Source organism: Camellia sinensis, chromosome 3 (assembly GCF_055761805.1).
Source record: "Camellia sinensis isolate YWXY chromosome 3, ASM5576180v1, whole genome shotgun sequence".
In the NCBI taxonomy this organism is placed as follows: Eukaryota; Viridiplantae; Streptophyta; class Magnoliopsida; order Ericales; family Theaceae; genus Camellia; species Camellia sinensis.
This window is the reverse complement of record NC_138963.1, coordinates 11377971-11395908: the sequence shown is the minus strand read 5'-3', so window position 1 is coordinate 11395908 and position 17938 is coordinate 11377971. Positions and strand designations below refer to the sequence as shown.

The window sequence follows — 17938 nt, the reverse complement described above, 5'->3', positions numbered from 1 at the left end:
ATCATAGGTCCACCTTATTTTTCAAGATAATTTCACTTCAATATATATTTAAAAAAATATTTTTAAATTAATAATAAATTTTAAAAATATTGAAAGTATAAATTTATAAATTTTTTCATAATTGTGTAGTTAGTTTTGAACAAAACCTCTTATATTGGAATTTCACCTTATTTTTTCTTCAAAGTGAAGTGATATACAAAAATAAACCACTTGGGGTGGTGGTAGCGTAGATAATGCACCAACCTTCTATACGAAAGATCTGAGCTCAAATTTTAAGAGTGACTCCGATTCGTAGCTCAAATTCGAAGGCTCGAATTTAGCTCGAATTCGAAGAAGAAGAAGAAGAGAAGAAGAAGAAGGAGGAAGGAGGAGGAATAAGGAGGAAGGAGGAGAACTGGAGGGGAGGGGGTCATCAAAATCGGGCTGGAGGAGGTGGGGTCGGAGGCGGGGCTGCGTGGGGCTGCGCGATCAGAGCTACTGCTGCGACGATCGGGACTGCTGCGACGATCGGCGGCGGCAGAGGCATAGGAGGGGCCCTTTTCTCCTCATTTTCCCCTCTGTTCTTCTCCTGTGTTCAACGAAGAAGAAGAAGAAAAGAAAGAAAGAAAAGGAAGAGAAAGAAAAGAAAGAAAAAAAAAGTAAGAAAGAGAATCGCAAAACGACGTCGTTTTGCGATTCGAGCCAAAATCGGGTCACTTTTTTCGAGTTACCAGTCATTTTCCTTTTAAGAGGTACCGATTTTAGAAGATAAAATATTATATTTTAATTGTAACTTTGCCTCTTGTTATAGGAGATGAGTGAGATCTATAGGTCTATTGTTACTCTGGTAGTAAATTCCTTTTTATGACTTAGGGGTTGTTTGGAATGACCTAAATAAGTGTACTTTTTGTCTTTTTACGAAAAGATGTGCAGAAAAGTAGAGAGGTGATGTGATGGAAAAAAGATAAAAAGACAAAAAGTGCGTACTTATTTTGAGTAGCCAAACTTGACCTTAAGTTAAATCTGACCGTCAATCGACTATCTCGAGATCAGGACCTATGAATGCTGTGATACTCTCACGAAGCATCTCTTTTTCCAGTATAAAAATATTATACAAAAATCTAAGAGAAGAAAAATAAAAACAAAAAAACAACCAGAATGATACAAAAATTGGTGTCAAACAAACACCAATATCCAAAGTCGCCTGCAAAGCGTATACGTGTCAGCCATACAGGCATGCCAAGAGATATCTACATTGTCATTGCATGCATGGGATTACTTTGGCGGCAATAAAGCACCACTCCAAACACTTTACCACCCAAACAGTAAAGGTATGTACCAGACATAAAAATTTAAAAATTATTTAAAATTTTACATTAGTAACTTATATTTAAATTTTATATTTCAACAATTTAACTCTCAAAACATACACTCAGTTTTAGACAATTCTGAGATGCCCTGGACACTAGCTTTTTCGCCCACCAAAACCCATTTACTAATGAAATGAAAAATCAGAAGATTCTCTACTCCACACAACCGGCTATACCCAGTCACACCCCTTTCTCTTGCCCTTCTTCTTCAGCAAATTCCTAAAAGGGTCACCGGTTAGTCCGGTCACTTAAAATCCAGTTCACGTCTTTCTCACTCGGTCGTACCTCCGTCTCTCTCTCTCTCTCTCTCTAGGTTGCTGCTCTGTCGCTTGATTCTCCTCTGAGTTTTGCTCTGTTTCTCACTGTGTGATCTCCGATCTTCTAGGTATGTTTCATTTCCAGATCTCTCTCTGCTTGATATATATATACACATAAATCTGTTTGTGTGTTTATGAAGTTTGTTGGATTGGATTGGATTGTTGATTATTTTGTTCTGTGAGCTGTAATTCTGCGATTTTGTTGCTTTAGTTTCTGGAACACTGTTTGTTTGATTGATTTTGTTCAATAATAAATCACTTTAATTACTAGTATTAGTTTTTATCAGTTCTGTTTCTTTGTGATTTTATTATTTTTTGTTTAATTTGATTAATTCAATCTATTTTTTGTTTGTTTGTTAACATTACTAGGATAATCACTTTAATTTGTTGGATTGAATTTTTTCAATAATAAATCACTTTAATTACTATTTCTTTGTGACTTTTTTTTTTTTTTTTTTTGTGTGTGTGTGTGTGTTTAATTTGATTAATTCAATCCATTTTGTTTGTTTGTTAACGTTACTAGGATGATCATTTATTTATTTGTTTTTGTTTTAAATTTTTGTTTTCGATTTCTTTTAGAAATGCTTCATTTTGTACCTTCTCTGACCAGCGTTGACCTGTATGGCTTTGGCCTCTATAATACTTTTATTATATATACACACATACGTTACATGTTTGAGATCTAGAATTGTGTTAGGAAAAATTGATCTGTAATTTTTTTTCATCTAATTTTAGGGTTTTTCATATTTTAGGCATTCACTTGTAACAATGAAGGCTGCCAAAGGTAAGTCGGCAGCAAACAAGATTTCAAAAGAGGCGTTGAAGCCTGTTGACGACAGGTTAGCTAAGTTTATGACTGTGAATTAATGTGTTTAATGTTGTAATCTTGGCTAGTAGTTTCGAGGTCAAGTCAATTTGGGTTCTATTGACATCTAATTTTTATATTCAATGGTGGATACAGTGGTAACAGGAATGTTATAATGACGGACCATATATCTCTCTCTTCTTTTCAGAAAGGTCGGGAAGAGAAAAGCTGTCATCAAGGCAGATAAGAGTAGCAAAAGAAATACCAAGAAGGAAAATTTGGCCAAGAAAGACCCCAACAAGCCTAAGAGGCCGCCCAGTGCCTTCTTTGTATTCCTGTATGTATTATTAATCCTCTCCTTGTAATTTATAAGAAATTACTTTTGAGTTTCACTACATAGTTCAAAGATTTCATTTGATTTGAGCCATATAATGTTACAGTGAGGAGTTTAGAAAGACTTTCAAGAGAGAAAATCCACTTGTGAAAGCTGTCTCAGCTGTAAGTTATTTGCGGGCATAAGTTCTCATGTATGATGTAGATCAATTTGATTATGTTAAATAAGGAAATCATTTGATACCTTCATCTGGCACTTTGAAGGTCGGTAAAGCTGGTGGAGAGAAGTGGAAATCCATGTCTGCAGCAGTAAGTACTCAAAAAAGCATTTCTTAAAAGTAAATAGAACCAGCCTGGATGTATGTGAGAAAAAAAAATGACCAGTTTTTTAATTGGTTGGTTTCTTTGACCCGAAATTCTTGGATTTTGTTTGCCAATACACTGCAAAGGTTAGTGCTGCAAACTGAACTTGATTTGGCATATGACCATTGATGTTTTCAGTGTTTGATGAATAGTCGGATACTAATAATTAAACACCCAGTGCCTAAAGATTTAGATGTCTTATTTATTCGTTCTCTGGGTTTTATGTATTTATTTATTTAGTTTGTCTTGCAGTAAGTCATGTCAAACAAATATTTGTCAGTGACACAGGAAAGTTATTGTTAAAACCTATCACCTACTTCACCCACTAAACCTAACCCACTACACCACTACCACCTCCACTTCACCTACTCCACCTACCACCTACTACCACCTACTCTTCTATATATAGGAATCATTGTAGCATTCAATAATTCCAAAATTACAAACACATCAATATCAATCAATAATACAGTATTTTTAACATGGTATCAGAGCAGGTTTAGAACCTAATATTCTCGCTTCACCGGCGGGCGGCAATCTCACCTTAGCCGCCCGCCGGACCTCAATCTAGTCCACTACAATTTTCTACACATACCTTGAAATTTCTTCGAGCCCACCACCTTCAATAAAACCCAGGGTCCGACCATCTACAGTCCAAGTCCGCCACTGCAAAGGGCTTTGCCGGTGATGCTTGTGCTTGGAGACGCTAGGGGAAAGAATTGGACACTGGGTTGCCTTTTCTTGTCCTGCTTTACTGACTTCGCTGTTGAATACATGCGTTTCAGCTCTCTAATTTTATCTGCCCTCTCTTCTGCCCTGAGTTCTTCCTTAGAAGGTTCCTTTTCATATGAATCTGACCCTGCAACTATTGGTTCCAATCTAAATATCTTGTTGGAAGCAATAGGGACAATCTTCAGTGTCTGAGACTCCTTATCAAGAACCCCAAGAGCATAATTACAAAGCTGAGGAGCCGTGTTCGTACCGACGAAATTGACTTGCGACCCATTCGGGCTGACGACGAGTTGCAACCTCTTGGTCCGATTCTCGTGCCTGAAAACCCTAACCTTGGGTTGCTCCTGTGTCGATGATTCTTCTTTGAGAGGATCGAATCCAGAAGGAAAGTAACCGACGAGAGGGGCGATCTTGTCGGGATGTTCACTGAAAGTTTCGATCTTCTTCACATGAATGTTCTCTTCTTCTTCTTCATCTTCTTCAATTGTTGTCTCTGGTTTAACTTCTTCCGAAGACTCTTCGGCTTTGTACAGCTTCGTCTTTGCCATGGTGTCTCGCTCTCTCTTGATCCGAAGACCCACAAGCTTGGCTTGTTCACTCTGCTGGAGAGTTGTTCAGTGTTGCCTATGCGGGAATAGTGGCATCAGGGATAGCATTCGCTGTACAGATATGGTGTATTGACAGATCTTACCTTTCTTTTCTTTTACTCTCTCTCTCTGTCTTTGTTTATTATATTTTCACCCATACCTCTCTTTTTTTTTTTCTTCTGCAGCCTTTCCCCTTTTCCACCCACGTTTCCCTTACTTTACAACCAAACCTCTTTCTTTTGTCAGACCCCCCACAATGTGCTGTTGCCCAAACCCATCATTCCTTCCACTAGAGTCTATAGAATATATATATCTATATATATATTTTTTTGATTCCTAAAAAAAAAAAAAAAAAAAAAAAAAAGACGAATGAAGAAGCGGAAGAACTGCACACCAAACTTATTTTATTCATGTCGGGGTTCACCCCGATCACCATTTTACATCAAAAAAAAAAAAAAAAAAAAAAAACAAACCAAAACCAACAGCTTTGTTTTCTTTTCTGCAGCCGGCCACCAATCGACCTCACTTCTTCGCCTATTCCGCCGGTCTTTTCTTCTTGCCTCCGTCTTGGACGGCCCTTGATGGTATTACCTCCGTGCTTCCTAGACCACCAAGCAAGTTGCCTCCTCCCTGCTCCTCCACTACAGCATATGGTGGCCCTCCAAATCGGAACATCATGGTGGCCTTCCGCTTCAGCTCCTTATTTTCTGCTTTCATCACACTTATCTCTGCTCGCGCATCCTTATACATGCGTTGGAGCAGAGCTAGTTGGGCGTTTAAATGCTGCACCTCATTTGTCTTACTCTGCAGCCGGTTCGACAAGTTTGTGACCGCCGTTATGGTTTCCACACATGACTTCAAAGTATACTGATTGGCCTCCACATCTGACTGCACTGCCATTCTTTGCTCCACAGACCGCATCGGAAAGTTCAACGGAGCAAACTCCGGGGCGCTTGGTTGAGGTTCCAGTGCCACCGCACCAGTTATCTCTCTTGTTGACTCGTTGAGGTCGGGAAAGAGAGTGAGCAGACTCCGGGACGAAGAGGCCATTTTCTAGGCAACAGAGTGTTACAGACTATCTCTTTCAGCAAAACGAAGAGTTTTTTTCAGAGGTTTCCGACTGGTTTGATTTCCACATGTTCTCTCAGCCTCTGCATTGATTTATATAGAACATGACGAAGAGGCCGACACGCGCACTGTCGATCACGTGCATCGCCGCGTGTCTGGCGCGCCTTTTGATGGCTCGTCTTTTGATGAATTGGGCACGCCTTTTGATGGCACGCCTTTTGACAAAATTGGGCACACCTTTTGAGGGTGCAACTTTTTCAAGGGTCCAACAAGACTCTGTAAACTGTCCCGACATTGATTTCGGTTAGCTCCTTCAAGGGTCCGACAAGACTCTGTAAACTGTCCCGACATTGATTCCGGTTAGCTCCTTCATGGGTCCGACAAGACTCAGTAAACTGTCCCGACATTGATTCCGGTTAGCTCCTTCATGGGTCCGACAAGACTCTGTAAACTGTCCCGACATTGATTCCGGTTAGTTTCTACAAGGGTCCAGCAAGACTCCGTAAACTGTCTTCTACATCGGTCCGACACGAGCCAGTGTCTTCTACATCGGTTTTCTACAACGGTCTGACACGACCATACAGTGTCTCCTATCCTCTTTTATTTTTTATGTATTTTCTTGTTTTGTTATTCTCTCCAAACTCAAGTTGGTTAGTTCCTATCCCCCTTGAATTTGCAGGGGGCTGTTAAAACCTATCACCTACTTCACCCACTAAACCTAACCCACTACACCACTACTACCTCCACTTCACCTACTCCACCTACCACCTACTACCACCTACTCTTCTATATATAGGAATCATTGTAGCATTCAATAATTCCAAAATTACAAACACATCAATATCAATCAATAATACAGTATTTTTAACAGTTATTAAGGGAGACATTAAGCTCTAATTGTAGAGTGAGCTATGTGTGATCTATACATTAGTTACCTGTGGTGTAAAAGGGTGAATTGCATTATGTATCATTAATCCTGTGTTCTCTATCTGGTTTTTGGCAGGAAAAAGCTCCATATGAAGCCAAAGCTGCAAAAAAGAAATCTGAGTACGAGAAGGTTATAAAAGCTTATAACAAGAAGCAGGTGAACACGTTTGCATCAATATGCTGACATTGCCATTATTATATTGTCAAGTTAGTTCTCATTCGTTTGCTTATTTACTTTGCTTAATCTCTCTCTCCCTTTCTATCCTGTCAGGAAAGTATGGTTGATGATGAGGAATCTGAGAAGTCTAAGTCTGAAATTAATGATGATGATGAGGAAAGTGAGCAGGTAATTCATTCCTCTAGTATTGGAGTTGCTATGTCATGGTATAGAGTATCCATAGATATTGAATATGTTGATGGGTTTTGGAATAATATCCTAATAGTATTGTCATATGTATTAACTGTATAATTTAATGTTTTTGGACCTTTTGAGTAAGTTCCATCTTTTGTTTTTTGTTGGCAGTCTGGGGTTTGGGTAAGATAACTGTCCTTTCTTAATGTGAATAATTGTTTGGCTTTGACGTTTCATACTTTAGAATGTGTTGAGCTTGGGCTACTTGGCTTTGACTCCCAAAGACGTGCTGAATTGTGACTCGCTGCATCACTGTTGTTGTTGCCAATAATGGTGCTTTTTTGGGGTGTATGTCCATATTTCCCCGTGGAGGCATCCATAAACATTATTTTCTTGTTACAAAATAAATTTTCTGCTTCTTCATATCACTATGTTGAAAATAAGAGACTTGACACTATTTTTCTGGAACCAGGCATTTATCCCTGTGTTTCTGTTGCCAATTCTAACCTACGTGTTTGTGTAGGAGGATGACGAAGAGGAGGAAGAGGAGGATGATGATGACGAAGATGAGGACTGAAATTGGGTGTTTTCTAACTTGGAAGTTTTGGCTGATCAAGGGCATATGTGATGGATGTTTGTATGTTCATACTTTGGGTTACATCATGTGATTTTTGAACCGGTTGAACATGAAAATATGCCTTGTGCAATGCTGTGTTATCATGTTAGATTACTTGTTTGCTCAGCATGAGCATGTTTCCTAGCACTTTATAAGTTCTCACAGAGCACTCCTCAGCTTTAAATGATATCTTAAGCATATTATTCCTACATTTTCTTTTAGTTAGAATTAAATGTGTATATATTAAGAATGAGAGATGGCTCGTTGGTTTCACATGAGCATCTCATTCATCTTTCATTGACTTGGATTAATTCTCTGCCATATTTTAGGGCTTATACTCGTTTTCGCTATCATGGCCATACAGCAACTTGATATTGGTGGATGAAGAAATTGTTGGCTATCAAGGAAATTTGTCATAGAATCATTTTGATTTCAGATCAGAAATAAAAGAAAAATCAAATGATTATTGGCAACTAACTAAGCTTACAATATTGAAAAATTTAGAAGCACGATATAACTTTCCATGAACTAATTGAGGAACGCTTGGCTTTGATTTTCATGATTCTTTTGTAGTGGTGACAATAATAAAACAGAAAGAGAAAAGGAAAGGAAAACAGCATTCATTTTGTTCTTTTCTTGATGATCATTCATTCTATCCTTTTCAGTTTTTAATGTATGAACAACAAAAGCTTATCTCATTCAACCTTTGGTCCATTGATGACTTGTGAGATTTCTTTTTTATTAAAAATAAAAATAAAAATAAAAAAGGAAAGGAAAGGAAAAACCTAGCACAAAGATGCTAGGAGAAATAAGTGAGTATGATAATGGGGGTTTTGGGAAACGAAGAAAATGAAAATGAAAATGAAAATGAAAATGAAAATGAGAGGGTGGTGAGTGTTAATGGTGGTGGTGGGTCATGGTGGAGAGAATAAGTGAGTGTGGTGGTGGGTCGTGAATTTTGGTAAAGAGAGAAAACGGGTGTTGAGCTGTGATGATGAGTTTTGATAGAGAGAGATGCGGCAATATTGATTTTGGAAGAGAGAATGGAAAACAATGTGTGTTGATGAGCCACAAGAGCATGGTTGATGGAGGTGGTGGGGGTGGTAGTAGGTGGTTAAGGGGTGATGGCTAGATGAAAAACTAGAGAAATTAAACAAAGAACGGGGATTTGAAGAAATTTCAGTAAATACCGAATTAGCTTGCTTGTTTTCATTTTTCAGAAAACACTTTTCAGAAAATTCTACTTTCTTATTTTCCGTGTTTTTTTGTTTTTACTGAATTTTTTTAATATTTTAAGCAATTTTTTTACTTTTTAGACGCACCTAACATAAATATACCTAAAAAGTAAAAAAATTGTAAAAAAAATCTTTTAAAAATTCACTAAATACGAAAAATACAAAAAAAATACAAGAATTCAGTACATTTTTTTATATTTTTATGTATTTATTAATTTTTTAAAATATTTTTCATAAATTTTTTATTTTTTAGATACATCTAACTAAGGTGCATCTAAAAAAGTAAAAAAAATGTTTAAAATTTTAAAAATATTCACTAAAAACAAAAGAATACGCAAAATAAAAAAACTCAATTTTCAAAAAACTTAATCACCGAAGGGCAATTTTGCATCAGAAATTAAAATCTGGGGGTTTACTTAAATATATAATTCAAACAACATTTTAGAGAGCCTGCTGACAATGGCCAACATGTATATACAGCTTTGATGAAATGAATGTCTAACAAAGAACAAATAGAAACTTACATACAACATGAAAGAACCATCCATACACACAAATGTTTCCATTTCTTGAAGACGTAGATAGGTCTCATCTAACCGGAAATGGGGATCATAAGAGATGAGCATTGGATCAGGAACGATAAGGGGCAACTTGTCAATGTACATTATTAGTCTCTTCAAATACTCCTTTGCAATTGAAGACAAGTCCACGATATCACAGCCACTGGTGTAGATCCAGAGGTCACCAGAGTTTACTCTTTTGAGACTGTCCTGACAGAATGGGCATGACTGAGACCGAGTATGCCTGAAACAATAATTCGACGCAACATTAATCGACTCAAAAAAGTTTTAAGGTTGCAAATCCAATTCTACAATAGTGAGAAGCATTTGTGTAACTCAAAACAGTCAAAAGGGTATCCACCAATTTCTAGTTATTGGTTATGCAGAGCATGTAATCTAATCTTGAAGCATTGTTGAAGCCACATGCCATCATAAAATCATCAAGTTAAAAAGACACTCGTACAAAACATGGGCACACATGCACTTATTGCTCACCAATTTCTGTAGCACTTCATGCACATCGAATGATTGCATTTGGGCAAGACAACCTTGCTGCTTATCTCCAGGCAGATGCCACATTCTTCTTCTCTCTCTATATCAATTTCAGAGACCTTACCCTTGTTCATCTCATCTCTTCTTTTGTACTTGGCTGCACAGATCTCTCGCTGTTTTCTATCTTCAACGTCAGTGATTCCTATTTGAAGTTGCAATAAAGGGGGAAATATTACACCTGCGCACAGTGAACCAAGCAACTATACAATAAATTTTTTTCTTCTTTTCCCCAATATTTGAATTACAATGTTGAATGATGCAATAGGCAGTGGCAACAAGTCATTTTTCACCCAGAAAGGAAGAGTTGGTTTTATTGTCATTTTCTTCGTTTTTGTTTTTTGGTTTTACGTTTTCATGTTTTCAGAAATAAAGCAATGAAAAGCTTCAAAACTTCCATTGTTTTCAATTTTGTGTGAAAGCAATTTTTGAAATTTCCAAAACAACCTTTTGGTGTTTGGTAAAAAAAAAAAGTGGGTTGTTTTCTTGAAAACCGTTTTTAGCAACAGTTTGCCAGAGAGTGGTGCTACATGCACCAATTGGTTTATTAATTAGTGTACCAATATATGCTATGACACTGTCACTTCAAAATTATGAACCTTACCCATTATACAAACTACAAGACTCAAAGCCTCTAAAATTATAACACATCATCTGTTAATTGATATACCAATTGATGCGTATAACTTTAAAAGGTTTTCCTGAAAACCGTTTTCAAAAACAGGCTCCTCAGTCCACTCACCATAAAACTCTCTAATGCTAGCTTTCCTTTCATAAAAACACATGGTAGTCTTGCCATCCTCATAAGCCTGCAAGTGCCCATCAAAGTCATTGCCTTCTAACTCAATAAAACAAGAAACTTCTCCAAGTTTGTGGAAAAAAAAAGAAGAAGCATCTCCAAGTAAAAGAGAATTAGCATAACAACACAAAATGCACGGAAAAATGTACACGACCTTATAAATAAAGATTCTAAGCAATCCAAGGGCACCCGCAAGGTGACAATCAGTCCATTGAACAAGAAAGAGAAAGTGCGAGAACATGGACTGTATGATAATCTCATCTGAAGGCACGTACTGTCATATTCTTGTGGATAATCATAAGCCCTGTATCTCAAGAGAAAATAGTAAAGTCAAATAAAGAAAAGCGAATTAAGATCTAAGAATAAAATTCACACATTCCTCGCCTTCGAACAAATTATATTTAAGGCAATTTGAGAAGTTGTGGTTCAATCTAATTTTATCCAATCCAATAATCACAATAGAAGCCGATGATTGTAATTTGTAACGTCTCGATATTTTTAACCCATTTTATAATTACCAATCCTCTATTATTTTCCAAATTCATAATATGAAGTGAGGGAGGAGGACCAATTTAATCCTATTTTATAATTCAATCCAACAAAAACATTTCACATTCACTGTTTGGCAAAACGTTCCAAATTAGGAAATAAGAATGCAAAGTTGCCTAATTTGGAGCAGCAAGCAATCCATGAATTATCCGGCGATTACAAAAATATAAATGCATACGTTACAAATAAATTTATATACAAATTGTTTTGGTAAGAATATAAAGGCACACATATTACATAAATCCGGATGCCAATGAAATCAATATTTTAGAAACCTATTTTAATGATTCAATTCAACAAAAACCTTATGCACACTACCGGTCTACCAGTTGGGAAAAACTTTCTGAACTAACATCTAGTAAGGCAAAGTTGCCTAATTTGGAGCAGAATTGTTTCAATCTAATATATATAATAAATATATATATACACAAATTGTTTTGGTAAGAATATATAGGCACACATATTAGATTTTTAAATTGAGAATAACCAAGAAATTTTTTTGGCCTTAAAATGTGAATTCCCATCAGAAAGCAAACAAACAATATAAAAAAGGAATGCAGAAAAATAATCATCAAGAAACAAATGCATAACTGAGAATGATAAACTATATAAGCATAAGCATAAATATATAATAAAAAGGCTTGTTTGGTTTGTATTTGAGAAACATGTTTTGAGATAAAAAGTACGAAAATTTGTTTGGTTTGGTTTTTTTTTCAAAGATGTTTTGAAAAATTATTTTGAGAGAGAGTTTTGAAAAAAGTGATTGATTTGATGTGTATGAGAGAGATTTGTTTGGAAAACTTGTAAATGAAACAAGTTTTGGAAAATTTTTTTGGAAAAATTGTTTGATTTGATTACTTTTGAAAACTTATTTGTAGTGAATTTTTTCCAATTTTTTTTTTGAAGAACACAAACCAAAGAAGGCCATTTCCTGAGAAATATCACTAAACAATTCCTTAACAAAAATTATAAATACAATTCTGTTCATCAAAAAACAGAAAAATCAATATTTCTGCATTAAATCTCCAGCTTTTGTCAAAATTAAATTATTAGTCAGCTCAGTGCAATCAACTATACATATATATATATATATATATATTGATATGTATATTTAGAGAGAGAGAGAGAGAGGAGAGATTACAGGGTATTGGCGTGCTGTATAATATATATCAGCTTCAAGCGCTTTAAGGGAATCCTTGAAAGACTTCCTCATGACCCTCCCTTCCTCTAAACCCAATTCCCATCAGACAACTACAACACTCTCAAACCCTCAAAAATGAAAAAATCTTTATACCCAAAAACAACAAAACCCCAAAGACATCATCGTCAGAGAAAAACCCAGAAATTTGCGTATTCTCAGCAGTCTATTCATGTAAAACAACACAGAAAAAGAGGCTATAGTAGCATCCAATTCACTGTGTGTTTAGAGACTCTCTCTCTCTCTCTGAGTAAAGAGGTTTCTTTCTCTCTCACTCTAGAGAAAAGTGGAGAGATGCAATCTGGCGAGGGGGGTTGCGTTTCAAGGAGAAATTCTCTCCGAGGCTCGGGCGCACACCTCACTAATCAGCTTCTTTGGCTCAATCTAATTTTTTGACTTTATAAGAGCATCTCCAGCAAGGCTAGTTAAAATAGCTATTCAAAATTTCACTTTACTATTTTAGCTAGTCATTTTTTTAATATACACTCCAACAAGGCTATCTACTTTAGCTATCTTCTATTAAAATATTCTTATACTTTAACTACCTTCTTTCCAATCTAAAAAAAAAAAACTAACTTCTTTCAAATTATTATTTTTTTCATTCTTCTAAATATAATTATATTTTTGTGAAAGTTACATTTTTCTACTATCGTATTTTTCAAATGGTCATATTTTTTCAACGGTCATATTTTTGTAACGGTCATATTTTTACAACGGTCATATTTTTCCAACGGTCATATTTTTTCAAATTTTTACAACGGTCATATTTTTACAACGGTCATATTTTTCCAACGGTCATATTTTGCAACGGTCATATTTTTATACTTTTCTATTATAAATAAGACATTCCCTATCATTTGATCTTATCCTCAACTCAATTTTCTACTTCATCCAAACTTCCATATCTCTCTCTATGGCTTCCAATTCTCTTTATGATATGCTTGTAAATGACTCTGACTTCTCCGAATCTGATGATGATTTGGAGATGCTCAAAGCTATTACTATGGATAAAGAACTACTAGATAGTGAAATAGGATCAAGCTCACGTCGTGGTTCTGTTCGAGGTCGTAAAGTCATTCATCGTGATCATATTCAAGGTCATGAAAGGCTTTTTCTCGACTATTTTGCTGAATCGCCTGTATATCCTCCTGAGCTATTTCGAAGGAGGTTTCGGATGAAGCGTTCACTTTTTCTTCGAATTCAAGCTGCAGTAGAAGCGCACGATCCATACTTTCTTCAAAAAAGAAATTGTGCTGGAAAGCTTGGTTTGTCTTCTCTTCAGAAGATAACTGTTGCACTTAGGATGCTTGCTTATGGAGTAGCCGCTGATTTTATGGATGAATATGTGAGAATTGGAGAAAGCACTGCAATAGAAAGCTTAAAATATTTTGTTAAAGCAGTTGTTGATATTTTTTCTAATGAGTATTTGAGGTCACCAAACAGCAATGACATCGCTAAACTACTAGCGGTTGGTGAAAGTCGTGGATTTCCTGGAATGCTGGGGAGCATTGATTGTATGCATTGGAAATGAAAAAATTGTCCGACTGCGTTGAAAGGTATGTATACTGGTCACATTCATGAACCAACAATTATTTTGGAAGCTGTTGCATCATATGATCTTTGGATTTGGCATGCATTTTTTGGATTACCTGGGTCTCATAATGATATCAACGTGCTAGAAAGGTCTTTTGTATTTACCGAACTTGCTCAAGGGCGTGCTCCTGCAGTCAATTACACCATCAATGGTAATGAATATACAATGGGATACTATCTCGCCGATGGTATATATCCACAATGGTCAACATTTGTGAAAACAATTCCTTCTCCTCAAGGAAATAAGAAAAAACTTTTTGCTGCAGCTCAAGAGGCGACAAGAAAAGATGTAGAACGTGCATTTGGAGTGCTTCAAGCACGATTTGCAATTGTGCGTCGACCAGCACGTTTTTGGAATACTAAAATGCTTAAATATATTATGAAGGCGTGCATAATTCTACATAATATGATCATTGAAGATGAGCGGGATGACAATGGAGTAAAAGATTTCAATTATGATCAAATCGATGACAGTCCCCATGTAACAATGTTACAGGAGAGAACTACTGAACTTATGGAATTCATTCAATGCCATCATAACATTAGAGATAGGCAAACACATTCTCATCTCCAATCGGACCTTGTCGAACACTTGTGGCAATTACACAGCGAGTTGTAAAAGTTTTGAATTTGAAGTTTCATTTTATGTAGTATGCTATTAGTTTTGAATGTAATCAGTATATGCTTTTAATTTATGTGTAATTTTATAATTCTATATGTCTTTTAATTATATGGTTATCATTTTAATTCTATGGTTTTCACTTTAATTATATGGTTTTCACTTTAATTATATTTCCACTCTTATCTTCTTCCCATTTCCATATGTTATTCTACTCTAAATGGAAAGTCATTAGAAGTAAACCTTAAAATTCACTTAAAACTTGTCAAAATAGTTTCAGGCTTCAGCTTTCAAGTTCAGTCTGGCTTCTAGAAAGTAAATGATGCACACACAATTTCCAAACCAGATTAATACCAAGGTAATTGGTATAACATGTGTGTGATGTATTTAATTATTAACACATGAATACATTGACAAAAAGATATTGGTTTTCATACAGATTCTACATTCATAATGCATACATCAAGACTCAAGTCCACCAAAATATGGGTAAATACATCAAATTTACCTTACACAATTAACCATTCTCTAGTTTTTGCCTTTTGGTAGCATCTCTGTCTACCCCAAGAGGATTCCTCAAACTTCTCTCATCTGATTTAGTTAATGGCTTTTGTGACCTGGCAGTTAAAGGCAGCAAAGTGAATTGAAGAAACAGATACAGAAAATCAGAAATAGACAAGTGGGGAGGGGGAGGACAAAAAGGAAGCAAATATACCGGAATGATACTAAACAAACCAGAAAATAATAATAACGATAGTTGGAAATCAAAAAACACTATCAATAGTGCAGGCAACAAATTAAAAGATAATGACAAACTGTTAATATTCAATCATACTGTAGAAAGAACAACTATAACCTTTCCAAGAATCGGATGGAATGAACTTCTCTTCCTTGGCTTAGCTTTGCCAAGTGACTTGCTGTAGGTTGCATTAGAGTTGAACTCCTTATTTTGGATGATTTGGCCACAGACTTTATTTTTGCTTTTGGAATATCCTCAGCCATACCGTTACGAGATTTTGGTCCTGCAATAGTATAAATTAGGAACCATTTGATTGAAGCCAGAGAAGAGTGGGGGAAATTACTTAAAAGAAAAGAAAAGGATTGGCTTATCATCTATTTAATGAGATCAGATATATTATATTGGTATAGCCCTAATGACAACTTAAAAAGTGACACTTCATCCACCTTTAAGCTTGCCCTGAAATTTAGTCTAGAAAGTCAAAACTGTTATGGTACTTGAATCTTAACAGACTACACTAGTTATACTTGTACACTAGTTCTCCAAATGATGTGCGTCAAGACTAAAGATAAACCCATCATTGAATTACTGTCTCTACCGTGGGAACAAACTACAAACATGTATTTCCATAGCATAATATATTCAGGAATTGTCAAAAAAATCTCAACATAACCAAAATCCAATCAAATTGTACTAATGTGGTCACAATAAAAATATTTCTTCTAACCAAAAAATCAGTCACTGAATAATGAGGCATCCTACCCATTAACTTGCAGTTTGATTTCCAGCAGATATTGATGTCAACTGAAATTGGAATAGGTTCTAGTATGAGATCAGTTCATCTAAATATGAACTATAACACTATCAGTTCATCAGTTCATCTAACAAATAAAATACTAGCAACCACAAAGATAGTCAAATGGTTCCAATTATGTGCTTTCTTGAAATCCTAGAATGAGCCCACAAATGAAAAACAAATAGACTAACTTCAAAGGTTACTTTTTGTGGAAACAAAATCTACATATTTCAGAAAACAAATAATAACACAGAATCATGTCCTCTTCTGCTTATCTACTATGTTCCATCTCATCCACAAGGAATCAATCAATAACTTCATTACTTGATATCAGCATTTAGTCATCCTAAATATTTTCTTACTTCTACTTACAAATTATTTTGTTCTAAATTTCTTCCTTATCATTAAGAATAAATTTCCACGGTGCCACCCATTTATCAAGCATGAAGCCTTTTTTAATTTTTTTTTTTTTTTTTATCAAGTATGAAGCTTGAATCATACAAGGAGGCAAGAGATTTATGAAATCATTTCTAGTTTCCAAAGACGTGCCCAGGAAACCAAATTCAACAACATTAAATTGTGTTCTATGTTATCCAAATCCGAAGAAACATCAAATACTAAACCCAATTACGTTCACTCACTTCATTTTAGTAGCCTAAGTTTCTTATAAGCATTTTATCAAACAGTTGGCAGGCCATTGTGCAACAACATTAAATTGTGTTCTATGTTATCCAAATCCGAAGAAACATCAAATACTAAACCAAATTCAACAATTTCAAATATATGCAAGATGTAATCTTTGATTTTTCATAAATACATTTTACTATTAGCCAGAAATAAAGAAACAAAATAGTCTGTATAAATTTTCTTCTCTGTTTCATCAATATTTTCTGAACCCATTAAAGATTGATCAATATTTTCTGTAATCTATCAAAATTATAATAATAACAGAATGGCATTAATTTTGGGTCAGAGTTCAAATCAAGCAAAAAACAAAATGAACAAAATAAACAGAAATGAAAAATTTTACCGCCAAAAACAAAGTTCAGCAGCCAAAAACAAATAAAAAATTAAAAGGTGCATGAACAGTACCTCGCTTGTCCTGGCGAGGTACTGTAGCTCACAATCATCTTGGCGATGCTTGGGCGAGTCTGCTGGAGCCATCGTTTACCCTTCCAAGCTAGCTATAGTAACAAATATGGAGGAATAGAGAGGCTTCTGGAGATGCTCTAATATATAATACGAGAGATTCTAAGGGTATGTTTGGTGTAGATTTGGAGAGCAATTTTGAGAAAATTTTCTATTTTTTTTTGTTTGTAAATTTTTTAAAATAATTTTTAAAATCACTTTCTTTCTTTTACCTACCAATCAATCATTTTTTCCCTCTTTTCTCTCATTCTCAATCACTTTTTTTTCCACACACATCTACTCAATTATAACAAAATATCAAATCATTCTAAGGGTTGGTTTGGAATGTCTTAAAAAAGTGCACTTTTTGACTTATTGGTGGGTTTGGGTTGGATTTGGGTTGGGTTTGATGTGATGTGTTAGAGAGGTGATGTGATTTAAATAAGATGATGTGACTTAAATAAGATAGTGACTTTTTGACTTTTTGACTTATTTAGTACATGTCAAACTAGCCCTAAATTTCAAAACTCTAAAACTGCTTTCAAAATACACAACCAAACAAATCAAAAAATTTCTAAACTCTCTAAAAACTACTCTCTCAAAATCAAACCAAACATACCCTAAATGTTTATCAAATATTCTATCAAATATGTGAGATGTATATAGGATTTACGGTCTCGTACTTATGTGAGATATTTAATAAAATATTTGAGATTTCTAACAT

At 35.3% G+C, this 17938-nt stretch overlaps 3 protein-coding genes, 1 long non-coding RNA gene and 1 pseudogene across 5 annotated transcripts; 3 read left to right on the top strand and 2 right to left on the bottom strand.

Moving 5' to 3' along the window:
• The first annotated feature begins 1365 nt into the window (after nucleotides 1-1365).
• Nucleotides 1366-7660, top strand: HMGB1 (high mobility group B1). The gene is made up of 8 exons (XM_082919063.1): nucleotides 1366-1734; nucleotides 2419-2505; nucleotides 2680-2808; nucleotides 2912-2969; nucleotides 3069-3113; nucleotides 6558-6638; nucleotides 6753-6827; nucleotides 7357-7660. The coding sequence occupies exons 2-8, from the start codon at nucleotides 2435-2437 to the stop codon at nucleotides 7408-7410; spliced, it is 513 nt and encodes a 170-aa protein (XP_082775189.1). The 5' UTR covers nucleotides 1366-1734; nucleotides 2419-2434; the 3' UTR covers nucleotides 7411-7660.
• A 1407-nt stretch (nucleotides 7661-9067) lies between these two features.
• Nucleotides 9068-12503, bottom strand: LOC114287477 (E3 ubiquitin-protein ligase AIRP2-like; annotated as a pseudogene). Its single transcript, XR_014363437.1, has 5 exons — nucleotides 12283-12503; nucleotides 10747-10896; nucleotides 10536-10602; nucleotides 9740-9974; nucleotides 9068-9488 (listed from the first exon to the last, which is right to left on the bottom strand). The product of XR_014363437.1 is annotated as an E3 ubiquitin-protein ligase AIRP2-like (transcript).
• Nucleotides 12504-13207: 704 nt separating this feature from the next.
• Nucleotides 13208-13984, top strand: LOC145822328 (uncharacterized). Its single transcript, XM_082919062.1, has one exon. It carries the CDS (start codon nucleotides 13253-13255, stop codon nucleotides 13868-13870), a length of 618 nt encoding a protein of 205 aa, XP_082775188.1. The 5' UTR covers nucleotides 13208-13252; the 3' UTR covers nucleotides 13871-13984.
• On the top strand, nucleotides 13898-14551 carry LOC145821311 (uncharacterized). The gene has a single exon (XM_082917817.1). The coding sequence runs from the start codon at nucleotides 13898-13900 to the stop codon at nucleotides 14549-14551; it is 654 nt and encodes a 217-aa protein (XP_082773943.1).
• Nucleotides 14552-14913: 362 nt separating this feature from the next.
• On the bottom strand, nucleotides 14914-17313 carry LOC145822327 (uncharacterized). The gene is made up of 3 exons (XR_014363436.1): nucleotides 17179-17313; nucleotides 15408-15573; nucleotides 14914-15168 (listed from the first exon to the last, which is right to left on the bottom strand). It is a non-coding gene; the product is annotated as an uncharacterized LOC145822327 (long non-coding RNA).
• Between the last annotated feature and the right edge of the window lie 625 nt (nucleotides 17314-17938).

Excerpts from the sequence above, each read along its gene's own strand:
- HMGB1 (XM_082919063.1), top strand. The coding sequence starts at position 2,435 with ATGAAGGCTGCCAAAGGTAAGTCGGCAGCAAACAAGATTTCAAAAGAG. Across the intron at positions 2,809-2,911 it reads AGTGCCTTCTTTGTATTCCT|TGAGGAGTTTAGAAAGACTT; the intron begins GTATGTATTATT and ends ATAATGTTACAG. Across the intron at positions 6,828-7,356 it reads ATGATGAGGAAAGTGAGCAG|GAGGATGACGAAGAGGAGGA; the intron begins GTAATTCATTCC and ends GTGTTTGTGTAG.
- LOC145822328 (XM_082919062.1), top strand. The coding sequence starts at position 13,253 with ATGGCTTCCAATTCTCTTTATGATATGCTTGTAAATGACTCTGACTTC.
- LOC145821311 (XM_082917817.1), top strand. The coding sequence starts at position 13,898 with ATGTATACTGGTCACATTCATGAACCAACAATTATTTTGGAAGCTGTT.